General features: G+C 42.4%; 2 protein-coding genes across 2 annotated transcripts in view; both read right to left on the bottom strand.

Annotated features, from left to right (window-relative positions):
* LOC311129260 (myosin-binding protein C, slow-type-like) overlaps window positions 1–15,042 on the bottom strand; it is a gene marked incomplete at its 5' end in the record, with an annotated part of 32,757 nt that extends 17,715 nt beyond the window's left edge. The window contains 9 exons of the mRNA XM_084161553.1: window positions 253–363; window positions 1,249–1,290; window positions 1,932–1,973; window positions 5,269–5,319; window positions 6,194–6,403; window positions 7,062–7,280; window positions 8,231–8,308; window positions 9,480–9,503; window positions 15,021–15,042. Of these exons, the coding sequence (XP_084017679.1) occupies window positions 253–363; window positions 1,249–1,290; window positions 1,932–1,973; window positions 5,269–5,319; window positions 6,194–6,403; window positions 7,062–7,280; window positions 8,231–8,308; window positions 9,480–9,503; window positions 15,021–15,042 (799 nt within the window). The remainder of the gene's footprint in view (window positions 1–252; window positions 364–1,248; window positions 1,291–1,931; window positions 1,974–5,268; window positions 5,320–6,193; window positions 6,404–7,061; window positions 7,281–8,230; window positions 8,309–9,479; window positions 9,504–15,020) is intronic.
* Window positions 15,043–22,136: 7,094 nt separating this feature from the next.
* LOC311129501 (transcription factor Spi-C-like) lies at window positions 22,137–24,178 on the bottom strand. The gene is made up of 5 exons (XM_084161798.1): window positions 24,123–24,178; window positions 23,880–23,967; window positions 23,570–23,673; window positions 23,317–23,416; window positions 22,137–23,097 (listed from the first exon to the last, which is right to left on the bottom strand). Exons 1-5 carry the CDS (start codon window positions 24,123–24,125, stop codon window positions 22,598–22,600), a joined length of 795 nt encoding a protein of 264 aa, XP_084017924.1. The 5' UTR covers window positions 24,126–24,178; the 3' UTR covers window positions 22,137–22,597.
* Window positions 24,179–25,814: the final 1,636 nt, after the last annotated feature.

Genomic DNA, 25,814 nt, shown 5'->3' with positions numbered 1-25,814 from the left:
AGCGAGAGCGAGAGAGAGAGAGAGAGAGAGAAGCAGAGAGAGAGAGAGAGCGAGAGAGAGAGAGAGAGAGAAAGAAAGAAAGAAAGAGACAGAGAGAGGCTATCTTTCATCTTAACAGGGGTGAGAGTCAAATCTAAAAGACCTTGACCAGTACAAATCTAATACATGTAAGGGTTTTAAAATGTCTCTACGAGTATATCATCTCTGGTTTACAGCAGCTGTGAGAGGAGAGCTCACTCAGCAGGCACTCACCCACAGTGATGGATCCGCCCTGGGGACTTTCTATGAGCAGGCTGGACAGCGGTGGGGTGTCTATGGGCTTGTCAAGGTCCTCTGGAGCCTGTCCCTCTCCCAGAGACCACACTGGTCAATCAGGAGAGACGGACACACACCATCACACAAAAACTCAACACCAACAGACCAACACACACTCCTCGCATACTGTATTCAAGGGATCTGACAGTTATATACTTCCCAAGGTAGATAGACAGCCAGAAATACATTCACACTGTTCCTCAGCTATTCATGGCAGCTGCAACATGGAAAGCATAACATTTTGCAACATGGAAAGCATAAGAACATAGAACAAATACCTGTACTGGAAAAAGCGCTACAGGTTTTTATTGAATACCATTTCGGAGGGGACTCCTTTGCTGTGTGCAAAAGTATATCGATTGATACGTTCTTCAATTTCTAGATGAGCCGGTCTTCTTTGAGATCTCAAAAGACTAAGTGGACTAGGACTCATGTCAGCAGTCGCCATGCTCCACATTTGTTGAAACTACTATAGACAGACCTACGTAGGGAGTCCCTTTAGCCCAAACCCTCGCTACCTACTGCAAATACCCAGCTACACTACCCCAGTTTATTTCATCCCTGACTTAAAGACTAACACTCAACTAGGGCACTTAAATAATTGAATTTACTTGAAAAATATGAAAATGTCCAAAAGTCCCATAGCGTCCTACAAGCATTGGAGAGGAACGAAGGAGTTGAACTATGACATTTTAGGAAACCAGTATTTTTCATGGAGCACAACATAGTCCAAATAAAACGGAGCTTTTAAAGTATGCCAAGCCAGGTTCCATTGGACCAGCAATGCAGGGAAAATGAAAAGAGCTAGCTAAGAGACTAACACTGTTCGTGGGTGGGCTTGATCCATAGAGAATACTGCTATTCTGGAGCTCTGCTATTGAAAACTTCACATCTGATAGGATGGTTATTATGGCTTTTGTTACATAGTATTACCTGAGTCTTTTCTCCCCATGGCTGACACATGGACGCTATCATCTAAACAAAGACAGAGAGAAATTTACAGCATATTATAAGAAATAGTACTGTAAAGTCCACAGAAGCAAGCACACACAAACATACAGGACCAGCAAGCAATACAAGACATCTAACAGTAAGCAAGCTGAGCCCTGAGGAATTCTGACATAAATGATGCAAGCTGCTAATCAAAAGCGTAACTATGTACATTGTTGTATATTGCTAGGTTTCACCAGGGAGGAGAATCAGTATTGAATCTTCTTTGATGCCTTTGTATTTCTTAAAATACAGTTTTATGCTAAATGTATTGTTGGATTACGATCAGAGTTCCAAATGTGTTCACATAAATATGTATAACATTTATGTGCCAAACAAAAAATTGCAGAAAAGGAGACCCTTAAAATCCTTAAATTCGTATAATTCCTTTTTCATAAACATATATAAAATCTTGTCAATTATGGTGTTAATGTAATATATTTCACCGTTAACAATCTCATATCTTCAGGTTGGAAAAATAACTAACTTAAAAAATCACACAAAACACCTTCTAGAAATAAACATGTCTCCGAACATGTTTCCTACATCCAGGCAGTTGTAACATTCCGATCAAAATGACAAGTTTGGTCAGAGCTATAGTTGTAGGATTAACAGAGAGATCTTACTAGGCATCTCAATAGAGAGTTTCTTGAGTGTATTGGCATCCTCTGTGAAAGAAAGCACAGTATTATTGGTATTCATTTGTGTTTTTAACTAGTCAATTTATTTGACTCTGGTGAGGAATATTGCTATTGACCCTGGTGAGGAATATTGCTATTGACCCTTTGTGATGACTGACAAAAAAAGTATGACGAATTGCCCTTATGGCCTTGTAAATCTGAAAAAGTATGACAAATTGTCCTTATGGCCTTGTAATCGGAAAAAGTATGACATGAAACTTCTAATTACTCTTACCAACAAGTTCCAATGAACTGAATATGAATACATATAAGACAATTCAAGATAAGAGAACCGGGATGGTATCAACATAGTTGAGGTCTAGGACAAACCAAAACAATACATGTATAATACAGTGGGGGAAAAAAGTATTTAGTCAGCCACCAATTGTGCAAGTTCTCCCACTTAAAAAGATGAGAGAGGCCTGTAATTTTCATCATAGGTACACGTCAACTATGACAGACAAAATGAGAAAAGAAAATCCAGAAAATCACATTGTAGGATTTTTTATGAATTTATTTGCAAATTATGGTGGAAAATAAGTATTTGGTCAATAACAAAAGTTTCTCAATACTTTGTTATATGCCCTTTGTTGGCAATGACACAGGTCAAACGTTTTCTGTAAGTCTTCACAAGGTTTTCACACACTGTTGCTGGTATTTTGGCCCATTCCTCCATGCAGATCTCCTCTGGAGCAGTGATGTTTTGGGGCTGTCGCTGGGCAACACAGACTTTCAACTCCCTCCAAAGATTTTATATGGGGTTGAGATCTGGAGACTGGCTAGGCCACTCCAGGACCTTGAAATGCTTCTTACGAAGCCAATCCTTCGTTGCCCGGGTGGTGTGTTTGGGATCATTGTCATGCTGAAAGACCCAGCCACGTTTCATCTTCAATGCCCTTGCTGATGGAAGGAGGTTTTCACTCAAAATCTCACAATACATGGCCCCATTCATTCTTTCCTTTACACGGATCAGTCGTCCTGGTCCCTTTGCAGAAAAACAGCCCCAAAGCATGATGTTTCCACCCCCATGCTTCACAGTAGGTATGGTGATCTTTGGATGCAACTCAGCATTCTTTGTCCTCCAAACACGACGAGTTGAGTTTTTACCAAAAAGTTATATTTTGGTTTCATCTGACCATATGACATTCTCCGAATCCTCTTCTGGATCATCCAAATGCACTCTAGCAAACTTCAGACGGGCCTGGACATGTACTGGCTTAAGCAGGGGGACACGTCTGGCACTGCAGGATTTGAGTCCCTGGCGGCATAGTGTGTTACTGATGGTAGGCTTTGTTACTTTGGTCCCAGCTCTCTGCAGGTCATTCACTAGGTCCCCCCGTGTGGTTCTGGGATTTTTGCTCACCGTTCTTGTGATCATTTTGACCCCACGGGGTGAGAACTTGCGTGGAGCCCCAGATCAAGGGAGATTATCAGTGGTCTTGTATGTCTTCCATTTCCTAATATTTGCTCCCACAGTTGATTTCTTCAAACCAAGCTGCTTACCTATTGCAGATTCAGTCTTCCCAGCCTGGTGCAGGTCTACAATTTTGTTTCTGGTGTCCTTTGACAGCTCTTTGGTCTTGGCCATAGTGGAGTTTGGAGTGTGACTGTTTGAGGTTGTGGACAGGTGTCTTTTATACTGATAACAAGTTCAAACAGGTGCCATTAATACAGGTAACGAGTGGAGGACAGAGGAGCCTCTTAAAGAAGAAGTTACAGGTCTGTGAGAGCCAGAAATCTTGCTTGTTTGTAGGTGACCAAATACTTATTTTCCACCATAATTTGCAAATAAATTAATTAAAAATTCTACAATGTGATTTTCTGGATTTATTTTACTCAATTTGTCTGTCATAGTTGACGTGTACCTATGATGAAAATTACAGGCCTCTCTCATCTTTTTAAGTGGGAGAACTTGCACAATTGGTGGCTGACTAAATACTTTTTTCCCCCACTGTATCATCATATATACATAACATATAATATACATACAGTATACATTATGAGCATACGTGGTATGTGTGTATATACAGTGCCTTCAGAAAGTATTCACACCCCTTGACTTATTCCACATTTTGTCATGTTACAGCCTGCATTCAAAATGGATTAAATGGTTTTTTTCCCTCTCACCCATCTACACACAATACCCCTTAATGAAAAAGTGAAAACATTCAATGTCGTCTTGGTAAGCAACTCCAGCGTATGTTTGGCCTTGTGTTTTAGGTTATTGTGAGTTAGGAAGGACGCCTGTATCTTTGTAGTGACTGGGTGTATTGATACACCATCCAAAGTGTAATTAATAACTTCACCATGTTGAAAAGGATATTCAATGTCTGCTTTTTTTTTTTTTTTTTACCCATCTACCAATAGGTGCCCTTCTTTGCAAGGCATTGGAAAACCTCCCTGGTCTTTGTGGTTGAATCTGTGTTTGAAATTCATTGCTCGACTGAGGGACCTTACAGATAATTGTTTGTGTGGGGTACAGAGATGAGGTAGTCATTCAAAAATCATGTTAAACACCATCATTGCACACAGAGTGACTCCATGCAACTTATTATGTGACTTGTTAAGCACATTTTTACTCCTGAACTTATTTGGGCTTGCCATAACAAAGGGTTTGAATACTTATTGACTCAAGACATTTCAGCTTTTCATTTTTAAGTAATTTGTAAAAAAAAAAAATCAAAAAACATAATTCTACTTTGACATCATTGTGTGTAGGCCAGTTTCACAAATTCTCTATTTAATCAATTTTAAATTCAGGCTGTAAGACAACAAAATGTAGAAAAAGTCAAGGTGTGTGAATACTTTCTGAAGGCATTGTGTGTGTGTATATATATATATATATATGTGAGATGTGATCTTCACATCCATACCTTTATTTGAGAATTATAATAAATAAAGGTTTGTGTGCTTGTAGGAATTATGCTTTGGCATTTTTGAATTGGCATGAATGTAAAAAACATATGTATGTGATATGCACAAACATATATTGCAATAGTTTAAGAGCTGATCCTGAATATTCTAACCAGCAAAATGCCATGTGCAAGTATTAAATGCACATCAGGAATATATATTCCAAAGGTCTGAGAAAAACCTGGTGTTTAAAAGACCCATCCACAATCTATCCATAGTGTTCTCTATAGTTAGACTCTTCCCCACAGTAACTGTCTCCAGCAAAAATGAGTTTTGGGGTGTTGATGGAAGCACTGTCATATAGTGGAGTCTCCATGGTAACTGACTTGAAAAGGTGGGAAAGGGGGGATGGTTTGTCATGGTTACCAACCTGGTGGGGGCGGTGGTGATGGGGTGTTGGTTTTAGCGTCATCATCTTTATCTGCAATAAAGGTGTGATTGACACAGACCCACCTATCAAAAAGCTCCAAGTCCATCACCGGCACGGCAGGCCAACAAGACAAGCCACAAGACAAAGCATGCAAGACAAGACAGAACATGGGACTGACACGACACAACACCACCACATATGCATGTCTTTGAAATGGATAGATGAAGTGTACGAGACCACAAACGTGTTGATCATGAGATCGAAGCGTGTCCTGTGAGAGACCACACCAGTGTCTATGGGATGGGAGTGGACGGTGAGAGATGTGAGAGATCACACGTGTACGTAAGATAAAGTAATTATGCGTAACACCACAAACTTGGTTTAGGAAAGCTGGAAGCACAAGTGAGAAGCACTGTGAGAGGAAGAGAGTGATTGAAGTTGACAAGCAGCAGCCAGAAGAACACAAGAATGTCCACAAGGGATACGAAAGATTAAGACCTAACTTGCTTGTCGTCGATCAAAAGAGTAACTGAGCTCAGCTCCACCTCCAGAGACATTAGAGAGTAGTGTTGGGTGGTATCCAGATTTTCATACCGTTTCTGTACCATATCTGGGTATACGGTATTACTAGAAGTGCACACAAGGGGCGCTATTTCTTTAAAATAAGGACGTTATAGAGAAAGTGTTCAAGGGATTGTTGCTACATTATAACCTCACTATGAAACCTAGAAACAATCTGTAAACTGTACTGAGAAGAATAGACACAGAAAACACACACACACACACACAAACATAGACACATACACACACACACCAACACATGTTTGTGCATACGCACATAAACGTAGCCTACCTATATACACACGGTCTTGCATATGCACATACACATGTTCGTGTATTTGCACAGACACACACTCTTCCAGACCTGCTGGTGGTGGGGGTGGTGGTGGGATAACCTGCACCATAACAACTGGTTCTGGAGGTGGGGGTGGTGGTAGGGTAACCTGCACCATAACAACTGGTTCTGGAGGTGGGGGTGGTGGTAGGGTAACCACTGTAACAACTGGTTCTGGAGGTTGGGTAACCTCCGTAACAACTGGCTCTGCTTCCTCCTTCACCGTAGGCAAGGGGGTTGCTGAATTGGGACAAGGCTCTCACAGATTAAATTTACCGTCTATCTCCTCCACTCACACAGCACTAAGTTTTTTTCAGTCATCAATTTCTAATACAAGCAAACTGCTAACTCCAACTGTATGTGCCATAAAGTGCACACTGAACTGTGCACACAGTAGGCATGCTGCATTTACATGTAGCCTACATGTGCCGTTTTACCATGAAAAAGCTATCAGTCACAACTTTGGGGGCACATTCGCCTTAGAAGTCTTAGAACTTAATGTATATAAAAATGCACTAGTCGACACTGCAGAAAGCAAAGTCATTATAAACAGCGCTTCAATCCAAATAAAACCCTGATTCATACAGATTCAATCAATACATTGCCTGATTTGAATGGAACTTTGGCCCATACGATCTATTGGGAGAAGATAAAGGGCCTTAGCAAAGACCAACACTATGAATCTGACTCTAGCACAGACTAGAGTCAAACTGCTTCAATCAATGGTTTGAGAGTGGGACAATTGAACGGAAGCGCTTGTTACTATTTATGAGTAGAGGCTGGAGTTTTTCCTAACCACATGACCTGATCAGGAAAAACTCTGGGCCTTCAGTTATAGCTTTAGTTATAGTAAATAGCATGCGCTTCTACTGTGAATGGCTGAGTGAATTTTACTTACCAGGCGGTGGGGGTGAGCAAGGGGACAGGGCCTCCTCCTTTACTTCAGAGTTCACAGACTCTACTTGCTCTTTAGCCCTGACCGCAACCGCCTCTGGTTCTGGTTCTTTAGACCCATTCTCTACTGGTTCTGTCTCCTTAGCAACCACAGGCTGAGGCTCTACAGGCTTAAGCACCTCTATGGGCTGTGGATCCTTCCCCTCAGTCTCTACCGGTTGTTCTGTACGGCAGATAACAACGCCAGGCTGGAGCAGCAAGCCTCGAGCAAAAGCACTGACAGCCTCTCAAAACACTGCAGTATATATGAGGTGCTGGCTGGGAATGGATGAGCATAGATAGCCAGCAACCAGATTGGGTCTTTCCATTGACAGTCATGTCTGAATGCATGACAGGCGTTCAAAATTGATACAAATTATAAAACGTTTTCCATCTCATTGCCAACTACCAGGTAAAAATTTAGGGATGTTACCAATCTGGTCATTGCACATCTATAGCTAGTCCTGGAAACTTCAAGGAAGTAGAGTTTTACTTATTCAGCAAGCTTGTACAAGACTTCATTACAATGTAACAAAAGCTCTAAAAATCAATTTTCATTATTAATCATAACAGTTCCCAGAAATGTCAACATAACAATGGAATGTATTGACGGCTACCTGCTGAATGTAACAATTAAACTTATACTTCCTCATTCACACTGAATGGACTTCCTGTGGAAAATTCCATATTCCAATACCTCATACAGTCACACACACAATGGTGACATACTTGGTAGAGAAAGCACAAGCCAGTATTGGGACAGAGCATCACAGCAACGCGAGCACGGGAGTGTGTTAGCAGCAGTGCAACTACGTAATTATGTGCATCATATGTGCTGCTTATCAGGAAGTTGACTTATTCGGATCGCACGTAGACTATTTTGACTTATATGCATATTGTTTGTGTGTGAATGTGTGTGTCATCGAGGAACCGTCGAGAAATCCCATTATAAATTAAGAGAAATAAGAACGGTGGACACACAACAACAAACACGCGTGTTGTTAGTATGGTGTGCAAATGAATCACCTGGGAAGAGTGTGGGAGGGGAGAAAGGAGGGGTATGCAAGGTGGAACATAATAAAGGGGGAGGAAGGGGAGAAAGGAGGAGTATGACACCAGTGCATGGGTACCCACCTGGGGGTGGAGGCGAGACCTTGAGGGATATCTCAGGTGTGGGCATGGGCGCCTCACTACTGTCTGGGGCAACACTCTCTGAGTATGTGACAAATATAACAGGGGTGGAAGAGCTGCTTTTTATAGCACAAAGCCTCCACATCTAGCCTCTAACATACTCACTCTCTCACAAATGGGCATACTTACTCACTGTATGCCCGACCTCACTCGCCATTTTCCCTTCAGTTACACACAGATTGGGACACATACAGTGTATTTTACTGTACTCGTTCGTACACAATATCAATACAGTGGGATATTTTCTGAGTGTAGATGATCACCTAAAACAAAATTTCCCTTCAACGATACATAGGGAGAAAAATTCAGAAGACTTTTACAACCATTTGGCTGAACCAGATTCACTGTTTTGGTGCTTAACCGTGAGGGGATTTAGTTGATGGATGAAATATATTACAGGGTTAAAATATGTCATTTACTTACTGTATGACAGGTTTACTCAGACTTAATCTTTGTGCAAATTCTGACTGAATCTTATTTTTGACTTTACAACTACACTATAAAATCTGAGACGATTCTCATTCTGAAGCACAATTACAGTATTTTTGGCACAATTACAATTGAATACTTTCAGAGAAGTACATAAAATCATAGCAGTGCCCGCCCAGGGATACATTTAGCCTAAACCTGTGTGCAGGAGCAGAGCTATGCCCCCCACTGTACGAAGCCACAGGCCCAAGATGCTGCCGCTGCTTCTAAGGTCAAAGCCTGGCGTCGGCAGGCGGCCAATAACACGCCAGCGCCCTGGTCACATGGGGGGGCAGGAGCGTCAGCTGAATCAACAGGCCTGGATCAGCCGGTCCGCCGGGGGAATGTGTAGATTCTGACCAGTCGGTCGTCACCACTGAACACTGAGCCACAGTAGTACAACAGTTCTATTGCCAAGGACATGTAGACCCTCCACATTTACAGTGTTTAAACCAGCGACCGTGTTTACACATTCACACTGAAGTCGGAGGTGGAATAGCCACATTACATGCAGCCTCAGTAGTACGTTAATGTGCTTTCACATTTGCAAAAACATGGTTTCCACCATCTAATAGACCAAGACTGCCAACCTAATATGGGATACATTCTCTCCTGCATGACATAACCAAAGTTTCCCATAATAATTCTCTCATACCAAGTTCTCTGCTCAAAGCCAGTGCTGTGTGAGGTGAAAGAACATTGTTGGGCATCACCCTTCACTGACCTTTTTCACCATTGGGCGTCTCATCTGCAAAACAGAGACAAAAGAGAACAATTCAAAATGGGGGCATTTCTTTACTCTGCACTGTCTGGACTGATCATGGCACATATTTGGACACTACAATCTAAACCTATTAAGGGACTTACAGCCATCAGTGGATCAAAGTCTCTATCCATCCCTTGGTACGCCCTAGCCTATCGGGTTTAAACATTTACCTTGTGTGTTATTAATGGGTTAGTGAAACAGAGTCACGTGAGTTCTCGTCTGGTCCTTACGAGAATGTTAGATTGAAAATCTCCACTCTCGCGCAACACAGTGGTTCTTCCTCTTTCCTCTTCCTATTGAAAGTCAATGCAAGTTTGACAATCTTCCATTCTGATGTCGTGTGTCAATATGCAGACTGGAGGACAGGGAATTCCACCCAATCGTCACATTAGCCTGGTAGACTGAGGATGGATTACACAGTAACAGGCAAACACAGACATGGAGACGCCAGCAGACAGTGACAGATAGAGGCTACAAGAGGAGCACTTACACCAAGACTGATATCAGCCCACAGGGACTTTGGCACCAAAAACAACAGATTTCTATCTTGAGCCTGATAACCACGCTTACACCACTCACATTTGCATATAGTACAAGAAAATATATTATATTATAAAACACAGGCTGGAAAACATGCAATCAAAACAAAAAAAATATTACTACAGTATTATCATTATACAATAGCTTTGTTTGTAAAAAAATTAAATAGTTGACACCAATACATCTACTGTTGGTGTGTTTACTTTCAACATTTCAACATTCAAAAATGCACTCGCACATCTGAGCTATGTTGTTGGCCCAGTGGAGGCTGCTGAGGGAAGAACGGCTCATAATAATGGCCGGATGGAGCAAATGGAATGGCATCAAACACCTGGAAACCATGTGTTTGATGTATTTGATACCATTCCACTGATTCCGCTCCAGCCATTACCACGAGCCTGTTCTCCCCAATTAAGGTGCCACCAACCTCCTGTGCTTGTTGCAGGTGCATGGTAACAATTGGCTAGTATCACTGTTGTTTATGGTGAAAAAGAAACATGCACACTGCTCTGGCTAGTATCACTGTTGTTTAGGATGAAAAAAGAAACCTGCACACTGCTCTCGGCCTTCGTTAGAGCTTTCTGCTCTACTAAACTAAATGTTCTTTGGTATGATAATTGATTACATTTCAATAGCACTTTTCATAATCTCAAAGTGCATCAAATGTAAAAAAAACAAACAAGCAACACATCATGAGTAGCCTAGCTACAGTTGGCTAGGTCAACCAATAGAGTGCATGCATCCTCCAAAGATGGAGAGGGACAGTTCATGGCTTGATCAGAGGAATGTGGTCAGGGAGATGGTTGATGAAGATGCAGTCCGGTGACGATCTTGTTGTGGGCTGCTCTGGGAAACAGCCTGAGTCCTGTAGCCACTGGACTTCTCCTTCACAATGTATAGCACCCACTTGGGTGATGCCTCAGCAGCTCTGGGCGCCAGAAAGCTCACCACACACAGTTCAGAGTAGTAGCCTCAGCACTGCATTCCTCTACTGCATCTCCCATTACTCTCAAGCTTCAGGTGACTCTTCAATTAATACATGCGTAGGCCTACGGTACACTCAAGTTTACTCCAAATACATAGTTCCAAATGCTAGCTATTTAGCTAACATAAACCCAAAACAACAACATGGAAAGGTCACTGGGTGGGGCTACAGACGATCCTTTCTGGTTCATATGAAGACGTAACTGACGGTGCATTCAAGACAGCAGGGAACTCAGGAAAAAAACGTGCTACGACTGGGAAAAATAGTTTTGAAGATCACCGACGTCCCAATTTTTCCCAGTCTGAGCTCGTTTTGTTTCCGTATTCCCAGTTGTCTTGAACGGACCAAAAGTAGTACATTTCGGCCATGGCATACTGCATACTTTTTACTAAACAGTGTGTGCTAAATAGTACATAGTACGATTAGTACACAGTATGCAGTTAAAGTAGTAGGCAAGCCAGATTTTGGACACGGCCACTGACTGAGTGAGTGAGTAAGGGGCCGAGAGGAAAAAGAGATGGGGTGTAGGGGGGATTTTTGGAGAGTGATGACAGTGTACTCCCCTAGCTCTGTTGCTAGCCTGTCCATTTCCACAGAGAGTGGAACTCAGCGATGAGCACTGGGCCTGGCACAGCAGCCTATGAATTCTGCAGGGATTCACAGGCTGCCACCCTGCCCTGTGCCAGGCACGACGGGTCCTTTGTTAATGATCCGGAGAAATACTGTGCATTACTGTGCCATTCCTGTCCAAAGTCCCAGAGTCCTAGGACCATATGAAGTAACTCTCTCCCTGTAAGACAGTCTGCCCTGCCCCAGTGTGACTTCTCTGTCCACTCCCCTCTCTCTTCACATCTATTGCCTTTGCCAATTTCCTCTCTCATTTTGATATACAGTAACTCCCATCCATCTCTCATTCCTAAGTCCCTGTGTGCCTAATTACAGTAATAATGTACATACTGTAATCCAAAGTCCATACACAATTATCATTATTGGAACCATAATGACCTCCCAACCCCTCTATTCTCCAGTCTGCAACACAGCCAAAACCCTGTTGTCCAGCCACTCTTTTGTGATTCCCGCCGGACACTGCAGTTCAGATTTACTAATTGACACACCTCACCAAAAACGTGCCGTTGGCTCATCACATCAGGATCCTATAGGGTCCCACACACATCAATGTGCACTACAGGGAGGCATTCTTTGTCTAATCGCAGAGAAGGGTTTTGTTTCACCTCTGCGAACTTCCCAGTGCAGCTGACCACTCTGCAGGTATGTTCAGCTGTCGCCCATGCTGTTGTGCAGACAGATGGACTCATGGTGACTTCAACGGGAGCCAAACTACCGTTGCTTCTTAATATAGACCCCCAGAACTTTTTAATGTACACCATTTATCAACACCTCTTCTTTGTGACTATTGTGTGTCGGATGGACCGGCAGTCCACTTAAGGGAGTGTGTCCGTTCGTTGCAGAATGACAGACTCCTGGTTGCTAGGAGTTCTGAGAATGAGTGCTGCTAGAAGTGAAAAGGCCACAGAAAGGAACTGCTGACAACCTCAGTGTGGATGTGGGGCTGTGGTTTGGCGATTAGCAGCTGACAGGGTCTCCCTGTGTTGTTTACCTAAAGGCTTGATTTATGGAGTGGAATTCGTAAAGCGACGACCATGCTGTCTGAGGTAACAGAGCAGGGAGAGTGATGGGGGCTGAGCGGTTGTAAATATACAGAGCTGAGGATGTGGGCTTTCTTCCCACTGAAACCCAAGACTTTTGCTGAGAGCAGGCACAGTGGGTGTAGTGGAGGATGCTGGCCTCTTGACTCTGAATGAGATATTCAATGACCGTACGTCTGACCCCTGAGTGCCCTGAGTGAATCATCATCTAAAATGATGGTGTGACAATGGCGGGTGGTGAGTGAGAAAGAGCGCAAGAGAGAGAGAGCGACAGAGCGAGAGAGTATGAAGGATGGGGATTAAAAGTCTGCTCATTCTGAACTATTCCAGGGACCAAGGAATCCAGGTCCCAAGAGCTCCAAGGGCCACTCAGCCAGCCAGCCAGTCAATCAGTCCGTCATCTCTCATCCTGATTTTTAAAGTCTTGCAGTCTAAACCAACACCACCTCCAGCAGCCTCCTCCTCTTCAGCTGTTCAGTCCTTTATAAGAACAATACTTTTTTCACAGTCATTTATCTAGTCTTCTGCAACAGAGCAGCTATTTATGGAAGGTGGTTGCGGTGGACTGGCATGCAACTGCCTCCCTTTCCCCTGTGTGTTTGACTCCGACGGGATCATGAATGTTTATTATGGTGGATGAACTTTCTGGAGGCATCTCACATGTACTAATAAAACACACTTTACAGTAGTGCTGTGTGTTATACATGTACAAGAGGAAGCTAAGCTGTCCAACAGTCTCATGGTGCCTCACCCCGAAGCGACGTCATAGATTTTAAACTTCTCCTAGCTCACCCAGCCTCTGCTACACTACATTGAGATGTTGACATTTATTGAGAGCCCTATCAAAGCAACACGGGCAAGTAATAAACTGGTACTGAAATCAGAATAAGGCCAGTAAAGTGAATGGAATGTTTTTAGAGCTCACAGCTGACTGTTTAAAGATGCCAAAAGGTGGATTGGACCGGTTGCTGCATACCTGGTCTAGTCCTCATATTTATTGCCACAATATTTATTGAATAACTTCCATGAAAGCAATATTGCAAAGCCCTCCCATTCCAGCCTATAAGCCCCATTGTCCTACAGGGGAGAGAATGCACCGGTAGAGTGGCCTGGATGTATGTGTGGAGAGAAGAGAGTGCGTGCCATTCCTGATGTGCGAATTCTGCTGCAGATAAAGCTACGGTCCACCAGAAGATAAACGGTTTATAATAAAACGTGTTATTCACTCCATTGGGGTGGTGTCCAAGTGATGAATATACTGTACTGTTCCTGTACATGGGCATGTCTTACTATTGAGCAAAGTCCTCAAAGATCTGAACTAATGGAGAGGGAGGAAATACTAGCATAGCAGAATTACAGACAAGACGGACACAGAGTGATTAGGTCTATGCAGACAAGCAGCGGTATGCTATTGAGGGCTCTACCATAGAAAGGAGGAGGGAGATGAATATGGAGTTTTGGATGGGTTTGAGGGATCTTGTTTGGCTTCTGCTGCAAAATAACATGTCATCCACCCTGCCATCCATTCATCAGTCATCAGCAAGACCGAGGACGGAATGTATCCATCATCCGGAAAGCATCTTCATCCCAACACGATCCCAAGACAGTCCATCCAGATTGTATCACCATTCAGGGGTCTTCTTCGCTGGTGTCCAGCTCAGCCCAGCGCCAAGCACCAGGGCTCATCAACATTCCTCCACCAGGGCTCATCACGTCTCCATCCAGCCAGTGGGCTCCTAATCACCATGAGACCACTGTCCATCATGCCAACAGCAGCAACAACAGCAGTTTTTTTTTATAAACCACCTGGATCTCTATCTCCACAGATGAGGTAGAAACATCCAAGCAGAAATACAGTACTGTTGTCGCCAAAGTCACTTTCTCAATTACCGTGAGCAAATTCCTGGGAACTCTCAAAGTATAGTTTAGAGAACTTATTTTGTCTAATGCTAAATAACTACTCAATAATGCCGACAAACGAACAAAACAAACACCAAAAGAAACCTTGCAAAATAAATATTTTGCCCTTATTTACACAACAAGAAAAAGGAATTAAGGGTTAATGGAACTTTTCCTCATATTATATGCCAGTAGAGAAAACCAACCAATAATTACAACATGAAAGTAAAAGAATATATGCATTACAATTATTAGTACCAGTTATCAGCTGTTGTTAATACATTAAACAAGCAGGATCCTAGATGCAGTCTGAAATTCGAACAAAGCGTTGCTTCAGGACAGGTTGTACAGTACACTATGCTGAAATCCTTTCTGTACACTCAGTGAGGAGAACAGGGGCACTCCTACCTTTCTTTGTGGGCTCTGGCATCTTGAGCCGGGTCCCAAGAAAAGCGTCAATGAATGAAAAGCTGCAGGTAGGTACGTGCCTTCAGATCAGCGTGACTGTATGGGAGGCCAGGTGGGGCGTGGGAGCCCTCAGTCCAGAGGGAGAGAGATGAAGATGGGCTACCACCAGCAAAATTCTCTTGGACCCTCAGACCAGAGTGATGGGAAGAGATGAGGAGGGCACAGTGTGGGACAGTATGGGAATCTCAATGGGGGAGAGGCGGCACAGTGACACATCTAGAGGAGACGGGCTTCCTGTCTTTATATAGCAGGGCAGCAGGCCCCTCCTCTCTCTAGCTGAGAGTACAGGTCCATCCTGCCCCCAGCATCACTGTCCTCACTGTCCTCTATGCCAGCTCTATAGCCTGCTCTCCCAGGGCTTCTGTATGGTGCTGGGGGGGGGGGGGGGGGGGGTTCTTATTCTAAAGGCTCTAATTCCTCGTCCAAACAGTGGTGGATGATTGGTTTCCTCTGATTTGCTGAAAGGGCTGTGTGGCGTCAAATGTCTTGCTGTACAGGTGTGATGTAATCTGATAGGGGTACATACACTACTATCCTGGAACTCTAAAATACCATATCAAAACCGGTACAGATAACACATTGTTTGTGAAATAGATGCACTTTTAGGAGTAATACATGCACATTCAAAAAACAGAAATGGGACTGAACATTTCAACTGTTTCTTAATTAATTAATGTAATATATAGAAGGCAGACAGAGGCTCTTGGACCGTCCGTTGTTTATACAGTATCAAAATAGACAGCACTTTGGGTGTACAACACTTTGTGGTTTTTTTTAGTGTTCCGTGAAATGGATGCCACCATTGCCCAGGTCATCAACCCTGAATGAGGTGGACACTTTGTGGGTTCGCTGCACATAAAAAGATTGAGAAGACTAGCTTATATAAACTTGCCAAGTGTCAGAGATCTGTGTAATCCTCGGTGGATGCTGTCCAAGTAAGTAGGCCTTCCTGCGGGGCCAATAAATACTGGAGAGCTGCCTGGGCGGTGGTTATATGGCATATACTTAGAAAGCTGTCATTAACCTTGACATTTGACATATCCGACATGGAAAGAGGGTTTGATAGAGAATTTTGAGATTGGTGCGATTGCTAGGAGGCTAATTAACCTTTTAGCACGTCGGGTGAGTGATAAATCAGGCAGTGGTCTCCAGTGAGGCTGTGACGATTCGGTCAACAAGGCTTAAAGCTGTTGGGACTTAAAAGGAGAGGTCATCTTGGTGCTTTTAGAACACAAACAATGAGGGCTTCTTATCGTGGGCAGTCCCAGGCTCCTGCTGAGACTTAACATAACATAACCACTCAACAGTAGGATTCCATTTCACCAATAATATAATATGCCATTTAGCAGACGCTTTTATCCAAAGCGACTTACAGTCATGCGTGCATAATTTTTTTTGTGTATGGGTGGTCCCAGGGATCGAACCCACTACCCTGGCGTTACAAGCGCCATGCTCTACCAGCTGAGCTACAGAGGACCAACACTTTAGTTGTTCCTGAAAACAGTTCCACTGCATCTTGCGCTATCATTCACTGTATCAACAACATACCGAGGTGTGTCCAATATCAGCGCAGTGCTGCCCCTGTCCATTGAACACAGAAGAGTGTTTACTGTATCTGAAACGACATCTCTGCCTGCAGCCTTTCAGGCTATCCTATTGAAATGGGACAGTAGAGCCCTTCATAAAGAAAACCTACAACTAATTTGTTGAATCTCTACATATGATACTGCACACCTACTATGCACATTGTCTCCTAATGACGTGGAAGACTTTAATGATTCACACCAGACAGATTTCATGAAGAAAAAACGTGACTTTACTTAGGCCTAGTGTTAGGTGACTGCCTTCACAGATATTTTTGAAGTATGTGGCCTTTCTTGGTAACAGACACACACAGGCTCTGTACCCCATTTATAACTCAGAGTGGGCTCCAGCGGTAAATGCAAGGCTTAGGGCAGTATCATGTGGGTCTGCTACAAAGAGCACACAAAACCATTTGGAATTTGCCTGGTCTGGGCAGGAGTTGGCATCACAGGGGAGATTTAGCCATGAGGTCACCCTTGAGATCTAATAGGGACAACCAGGGGGCAACAGTGCCCCTCAGAGGAACTACACTGACCCCTGTTGGTAACACAAGGACATAACAGCTCTTACCATTCTACCCATGAACACATGATGAAAATAACACCAACACATACCCATGACATGCTCCCAGGCATGTACACATGCAGACCAATAGTATGTAGACATACTCTAGTCAATGATTACATCAAATTGTTAACCTCACACAAAAGGAGAGATGACAATCACACAGACCAGGCAAAGGATCACACTCAGCCAAGAGACTGCCCAAGAGACTGCTATTACAGTGATGCTCATTACTGCATAATTCTGTTCCCAGAGGAGAATGGCCCATTTTAAATGTTGAGGGTAGCATGGAAAGTAGACTGTAAATAGACTCACTCCTACCTCCTTATGGTGATGGAACTCCCCATGCTCTGATCAAATGTCTCTCTGACTTCAGGGCCCAGTTTTTTAAAGGTTATCTATCTGGATTTCGGCTATCGGATAGGAAAGAAATAGAATGAATAGAACGGGGGTCCCCATTCAAGTCAATGATTCATATATTCTATTCATTCTATTTTTATGCATTTAATCCTATCGGATAGGCGAAATACAGATGGATAACTTTTGAAAAACTGAGCCCAGGGGCATTCCATAGAGCAGAGGCATATGACCCTCTCTGGACTGGTTGGCAAAAATTATCCAAACCCTCCAGCTCTCCAGTCCAGTGCCAAGAAATGTGGAGCTTGAATGACAAAGAAAATGCTTTATTAGGCCTACTGTAGTAAAATAATAGGTTAATTGCCTAAATTCTATCCTAATATTTATGTATAGCCTTGAAATATTTTCCTGCAATATGGGCCCCTTTAACCAACAGTATTTGGCACTGTTTAGGGCCATTGTATGGGTAGCATAGTAGAATGACACCTAGGAACAGCCAACCATTGTAGGCCTAAACGAACTTCAATCAGTCACATCTGTAGCAATTAGGCTAACAGCCAATCTAAATATTTTGATTCAGTCAGTTGGCTCTATAACTTTATAATCTTCCTGTAGGGGCGTATTAATTCCGCCGATTCTGTTGCAAAACGTTTCTTAAACGGAAGCAAACAGAACGAAACGGGGCGGGAAATACCTGAATTTGTCCAATAGAAACTTGTTTCGTTTTGCAACTGGCGGAATGAATACACTGACCCCAGGCCTACTCTTCACAAACAACTTCAAACGGAAAATGCCCTCGAACAAAATATAGGCCTATGAAAGAAAATGCAGTAGCCCGAACTCACCTTGGCACTCTGCAGCGTTGTCTGAACTCCTTTTAATGCATAAGCAATAGGCCTACTACATACTTTTTCAAAGAAACGTTTATCAGGTGGAAACGTGGCGTCTCTCGATCGTGTCAACCGTTCTTATTACCCCTCAGTGGTGTCAACAGCTGGGCAGGTGAGATGATTAATTATGCACGTGCTCCATAGCTGCCTCAGATTTTTTCCCGCCGTGAATGTAGTTCCCATCATGCAAACGTGAAGACTTCACTCGAGAAACATTGTTACATTTAGTTGAAAAACTGAATGGATTATGTCATTTCATGAATTGAAAATGCATCAATGCCAAACTAGTCACCTGACATGGTTAGGTGGTCTGGGTATGCGTTTCAATTACATAATTTTTCATGAGATTTCTTAGACTTTATTAACATTTAACAAGAAAGAAACATAAGTAAACATTATGAAACATAAATATTATAAAATATATATTATAAAGTGGGATGGTTTGAGCCCTGAATGCTGATTGTCTGAAAGCCCACGGGTATGACAAAACATAAATTTTTACTCTTCTAATTACGTTGGTAACCAGTTTATAACCCCAATAAGGCACCTTGCAGTTTGTGGTATATGGCCAATATACCACGGCTAGGGGCTGTATCCAGGCACTCCGGGTTGCGTCGTGCTTAAGAACAGCCCTTAGCCATGGTATATTGGCCATATACCACACCCCCTCTGGCCTTATTGCCTAAATATACACTGAGTATACAAAGCATTAAGAACACCTGCTCTTTCCATGACATAGACTGACCAGGTGAATCCAGGTGAAAGCTAGGATCCCTTATTGATGTTACTTGTTAAATCCATTTTAATCAGTGTAGATGAAGGGGAGGAGACAGGTTATATAATCATTTTTAAGCCTTGAGACAATTGAGACAAGGATTGTGTATGTGTACCATTCAGAGGGTGAATGGGCAAGACAAAAGATTTAAGTGACTTTGAACGGGGTATGGTAGTAGGTGCCAGGCGCAGTGGTTTGTGTTACGAACTGCAACACTGCTGGGTTTTTCATGCTCAACAGTTTCCCATGTGTCTCAAGAATGGTCCACCACCCAAAGTACATCCAGCCAACTTAACACTACTGTGGAACACTTTCAACACCTTAGGTGTTCCTAATGTTTGGTATACTCAGTGTATATGTGCATAATATATGTATAAGTATGTATGTATAATACTTATATGCTCATATATGTGTGACACATGTAGTATTAAAATGTTTATTACATATACACTGAGTATACCAAACATTAGGATCACCTTCCGAATATTGAGTTGCATTTAACAAGTGACATCAATAACGAATCATAGCTTTCACCTGGATTCACCTGGTCAATCTGTCATGGATAGAGCAGGTGTCCTTAATGTTTTGTACACTCAGTGTAGTATCCTATAGCAAAAGCCTAGATTACATGCTAGTCATATACCTCTGTCTGTGTAAAATCTCACACAACAGGACTAGCTACTGATAAAAATCTATAGCCTAAATCAAGTCAGTCTTCAAATGATTGATGATTGAATTGATGATGATTGAATTGATGATTGATATTTACAATGGATTACAGTTTTTCATGTGAAAATGTGTCCTTTACAGTCTTCCCTGATGGCACTTCCGCAAGGCACTCAAGGTGGCTCTGCTGAACTGATAGGTCAGTTTCTTCTTCACCTTGAAGATCTCTCCAGACCGGGCGTAGTTCCTCAGCGCCCTGGACATCTTCTGGTAGGTCATTGGCCTCCTGTTGCCTTTCCTCTGCCCCCAGAGTGCTGCTACCTGTTCCTTGTTCCGGGAAGAGAAGCGGAACACTCCATCTGCTGCCGCTGGCACCCAGGAAACGCAGTGGGCCATGCCAAGGTTCTCCAGCATCTCAAACAAGAAGTGAAACAGACGCACCTTTCTACCTGTAACCACAGTAACAATGATAAGATAGAGCGGAGCGGTTAACAATATCCCCTTATAATTGATAATAAAAATCCCTTTGTGAGATGCCCAGCTGTGATGGTGTTGGCGCAGCTCAGTGGTAGAGTTGTAAACATTTAGCTAATTTGATATGTATGTAAAACGTACAGAGATAAGCGGTGTATGGGACCATTGTCCTTTACAGTTAAAGGCAGGTCTCTTTAGGTATTGGTCCCTCAGGGCAGCATGAGCTCCAGTGGCAGTATCTACTAACCACAAAAAGGGAACTTGCCTCTCTCAGCAGGTCCAGTGTGGTGTGTGGGCGCTGGCCTTGCTGGCATAGTATGTGACAATGTGTGGTCTGTCCCTTTCTCAGGCGGTGTAGTGGTGTTTTGGTCCAGTAGTGTTGTTGGGTAGCCACCGTGTGATTGCATAGCCTGAAAAACACATTTTAAACCAAGTTGGTTTAACTAACTGAGTTGTATGATTGAGACAAGCAAAACATCACCCAATGAACTATAGCCCTATACTGTGTATCTTTCACAGATCAAAGTGCTGTCTATGACAGGCTGACTTACGCATCATGGGGAGGCTTATATCATTGTATGCGTACCGTTTCCTCATGGCACCAGTGATCACAACAAGTTTCACCAAAGTTTCCTTCCATGGTCACTGGGGTAGGCAAAGCACAGACACCTCCCACTGCAATAGTGTAAAACAAGAGGTGGCATTAAAAATATACAATAGTCAATTTATTTGTATGATTCATAACACTAATAGAGAATAACCTTTTTCTTCACCATCTCCTCCAGTGCCCTGTCTGTAGTGTTCCTCCAGAAAGTCCAAAATCACCTCCAGATCTGTCTGGTTATCTTCGAAAGAATTCTGACAAAGATAACCGATTCAAATTGTACAGCAGACTCACACATACAGTTCCGTTTGTTGGGAGCGTTCTGTAAAGCAATGCGCCCGTGTTTTTTGTGTGTGTGATGACAAAATACATCACTGTGCAGTCTATCCTTAAGCTTATAACGGTCTCATATTTACCATCATTGTCGGATGCACGTAGATTGCTGCAGTCACAGGTCCTGATCCCAGGTTTTTCACAGAGTTGTGTGTTAGATGAAATGCATGGAGGCACTGTGTGACACCCAGCCTTTTATTATGCCTCTGCAACATGACAGCCAGTTGGGGCTGCCTTGCTTATCGCCTGGCTTGCACTACCCACCACAACTAGGCTACCGTAGTAAACCTTCACCACAGGAACAATGACCACCACCCCACAAAGCCCACCACCAGAGCAGCACTGTCTCCCAGGACTGACCACATCCTCTCCGCTGTGCAAGATAAGAGCAGCCATGGGCTCTCTTGACAGGAAAACACCACTTATCACCATGGTTGGCTTTTTGGGAAAGCGATACACCTTGTGTTCATGTCTTAAAGAGTATGGATTGATGGGGAATTGTGAGTGAGGGGTAGACAGTGTTGTTATTGCCGTTGCACAAGCAGACATATTTGGCTCATTCAACAAAGTTCATGGTTTTCTCATTTTTTTGCCAGTTTTTTTCCTAGGACACAACAAGGATGGGACATTTGTTGGACCTCATGACACTTTCACCATTGTTAGGTAAGCAAGAATGGCACAGTTATGAAGTCAGTTAGGAAGTCAGTGTTGAAGTCAGTTATGAAGTCAGTTATGAAGTCAGTGTTGATGCAGTGTTGAATAATGAATTGCCTAAAATAAAACAGTATACACAGTACGAACACAAATTATAAAACAAATATTTTTTTTAATACATCAATGTGCGCGAGATACAAAGGATTTCAATTCATTATTTACAAAATGACATGCAGTAATAAATGTTCATATTTGAAACCAACCTTGTAGTTTTTTCCCTTTATATGTACAGTACTCACACCAAATGCTTATAACTGGTTGACAGTTCTCATAGATTAAAAAAGTTAATATATTTTCATTATTTACATATTCAATGATCACAATACCTGATCATTGGTCATTACATTTTATTTTAAACTACATAAGGTGCTGACTAATGAAGGGAAAACATTTTTACATTTTCTTTACCATGACTGTTACGTTTCCTGACACACATAACACAATGTCTGCAAAGTTGTAGGCCCCCACAAAAGTATGTAGGAGTAGCAGTATGAATTGACAGCTAGCTAAAGCAGCTATTAACCTCTGTTATTTTCCACAGTGACATTACCGGAGTTCACATCTTGGTGACTGTGGATGAAGTGAAGCTTGTGGCAAGATCACAGTCTCCCTGGAGGGAGTAATGTCCATACCAGCTGTGCCAGTCAGGTGCAGAAGCACAGCCATAGTAGACCTGTTCAGCTGGGGCATGCTGCTGGTGGAGGAGCACCTCCCGCCCAGGGTGACCAGCCCCGGGGTGCCCGGCTGGGGGAATGACGTGACTGATGCCCCCAAGCCTCTGGATGATCAACGGGTTGAACTGGTAGGTGAGTTTGCGGCGCACCTTTACGATCTCGCCCGTTCGGCTGTAGTTGCGCAGCGCCCTTGCCATCTTCTGATAGGTCATTGTCTTGCGGTTGCCCTTGCGCTTGCCCCAGCACTCGGCCAACTTCTCTTTGTTCTTGGAGATGAAGTGGAAGGTGCTGCTGCCACGGTCTGTCCACTGGATGGAGTCAGCCATGTTGGGATCGCCCAGAGACTCATGCAGGTACTCATAAAGACGCATCTTCTTGCGACCTGATGATATTAAAAGGTTGACTTTAGAAATAATACAATTCTAAACAGACAGAAATTCAGTTGTAATGATGTCAATTTGATACTTGGCAATCAAAAATCTGAAGTAATAGAATACTAACGTATTAGAAACATGTTCAATTCTAGCATTTGTAGTTGTACTCTCTCACACCTCTTACAGACATTGTCATCGCTCATCACTGATGGCCAAACTCTGCTCACCTTTGCCGTTCCTCGGTGGCGGTGCGATGGAGTAGAACTGGGGGTACTCCACGGTTCCAGATGGACCCAGTGAGTCGTCAGGAACAACATGAGGCCATGACTGGCAAGACGAGGAGAGAGAGACTGGCCAGGTGAGTCACATCCACATGACACATACATGTACTGTAACCACACATCACAGTAGTGCAAACTTGGAGAAGTCAGTCAATAGTACTATACTGGTAAAATAGAACCACTTGTTCTGTACACTCACCGTTTGCTCATTCCAGTCATATGGGCCTGGCACATCAGACGGGTGTGTGATGGGGTAGGAGCACATTATGCTCGGTCGCATTGGAGGCTCAAAGTACTTGTACTCTAAGTGGAGGGAGAAAAAGATATTCATTCAATACAGTCTTCACTGCCAGAACCAAGGAGACTAAAACGTATAGAATAATTTTCCTGACATGCTCAATACAAAAAAAGTATTAACAATAATGTCTGTGCCTAATATAATGATGGTGATTGTTAGCATTCAGATTTAAATCTAGTTTTCTGGCATGAGTGTTGGAGTGTAAGTATACCTGTATCACAATACGGATTGTCAGAGTGCCATTGAATCACATCAATTGCATCCTGGAAGTGCTGGTTGATGTCATTATCCAGGGAGCTCTAGGAAAACATCAATAACATGCAATCAACTACAATGTCATAAAATCAGAGAAAAGTTAAGCTACAGAATGAATAGGAATAAATGGCTTATTCTAAAACAACATGAAATGTATTTCAAATAAAACAAAATTGATCTTCAATTCATCACGACTCACCATTTTGTATGTTTGAGCGTAAACGTCAGACAAGGCGAGTAGTGTCTGATCACTGTCTGTGTGAGATGGATATACTTGTGCAGGTAAATATATAGTGGTGTAAGCCCCCAATATTCACCTTTTGGTGTCAGATAAAGAGATTGGTTGATTTAAATGTGTCAACGTCAACTCGTGGTTGACAATACTTCTCTTTTTGGAAGAGCAGATCAGATACACCTCCCACAATCACTAGATCAGATCACATGAACAACAATAACCTCTCTTATGACTTCATTTATCCTGGAATATCTTTCAATAGCATTCTAATGTGCATTTCTGGCTTGATATTTATCAACATACATATTATCTTATCATAAATGCTTTTCAATAAATATAGACTTTGCTGTAAATTGAAATCTGAGCTTTGAACTGCTGGGGGAAATTTCCATGTAGGATTTTCTTTCTATATAATTTGCATTATATCTTCAGTGTTTTAAGTCTATTGTCTGATATGGCTAACACTTACAGAGCCTATAGAAAGTCTACACCCCCTTTAACTTTTTTTCACTTTTTGTTGCGTTACAAAGTGGGATTGAAATAGATTTAATTGCAAAATACTCCATAATGTCAAAGTGAAAAGAAAAATGTACAATTCTTTTCAAATTAATACAAATTTAATAACTAAAATATAGTCGTTGCCTAAGTTTTCACCCCCTTTGTTTCGGCAAACCTAAATGAATTCAGACATTTGGTTTAACAAATCACAGAATAAGTTACATGGGCTCACTATATGTGAAATAATAGGTGTTGATATGATTTTTGAATGACTACCCGTTCCTCTGTCCCCCATACATACTACATCTGTCCCTTAGTCAATAATTGAATTTCAAGCACAGATTCAACTACAAAGACCAGGGAGCCTTTCGAAAGCCTCATAAAGAAGGGCAGTGATTAGTAGATGGGTAACAATAACAAATCAGACATTGAATATATCTTTAAGCATGGTCAAGTTAATAATTAAGCTGTGGATGATGTATTACACCACCCAGACACTTCAAAGATGCAGTCGTCCTTCTGAACTGAGCTGCAGGACAGGAAGGAAACTGCTTAGGGATGTCACCATGAGGCCATTGATGATTTTAAAACAGCTACAGAGTTCAATGGCTGTGAGAAACAACATTGTAGTGACTCCACAATACTTACCTAAACGACAAAGTGAAAATAATAATAAAAATATACAGAATATGCATCCTGTATGCAACAAGGCACTAAAGTAATACTGCAAAAAAAACACAGCAAAGGAATACACTTTTGGCCTAAATGCAAAGCCTTATGTTTGGGGAAATTTTTTAAAGAATAATGGCAGAATATTGCACAGTAAAGGTGTGCAAAGCTCTTATGAGACTTACCCAGAAAGACTCAAAGCTGTAATCGCTGCCAGAGGTGTTTCTAACATGTATTGACTCAGGGGGGTGAATACTTATCTAATAAAGGTATATTGGTGTTTTATTTTTCATTCACCTGTAAAGAATATTCACATTTTTCTTCCACTTTGACATTACAGAGTATTTTGTGTAGATTGTTGACAAAAAATTACAACTAAATCAATTTTAATCCCACTTTGTAACATAATAAAATGTGAAGAAAATCCAAGGGGTGTGTATATTTTCCATAGGCACTGTATCTGTAACCATACTGCCGTCATTGACATCA

Source organism: Coregonus lavaretus (genome assembly GCF_964263955.1).
Source record: "Coregonus lavaretus genome assembly, chromosome: 5".
In the NCBI taxonomy this organism is placed as follows: Eukaryota; Metazoa; Chordata; class Actinopteri; order Salmoniformes; family Salmonidae; genus Coregonus; species Coregonus lavaretus.
Note: the sequence above shows the minus strand (reverse complement) of the source record. Positions and strands in the feature narration are given on the sequence as shown.

Bases quoted from the DNA above. Each gene is read 5' to 3' on its own strand.
- LOC311129501 (XM_084161798.1), bottom strand. The intron at 23,674-23,879 runs GTATACTTACAC...CCCTCCACTTAG, and splicing joins CAATCCGTATTGTGATACAG to AGTACAAGTACTTTGAGCCT. The intron at 23,417-23,569 runs GTGAGTGTACAG...TCGTCTTGCCAG, and splicing joins ATGACTGGAATGAGCAAACG to TCATGGCCTCATGTTGTTCC.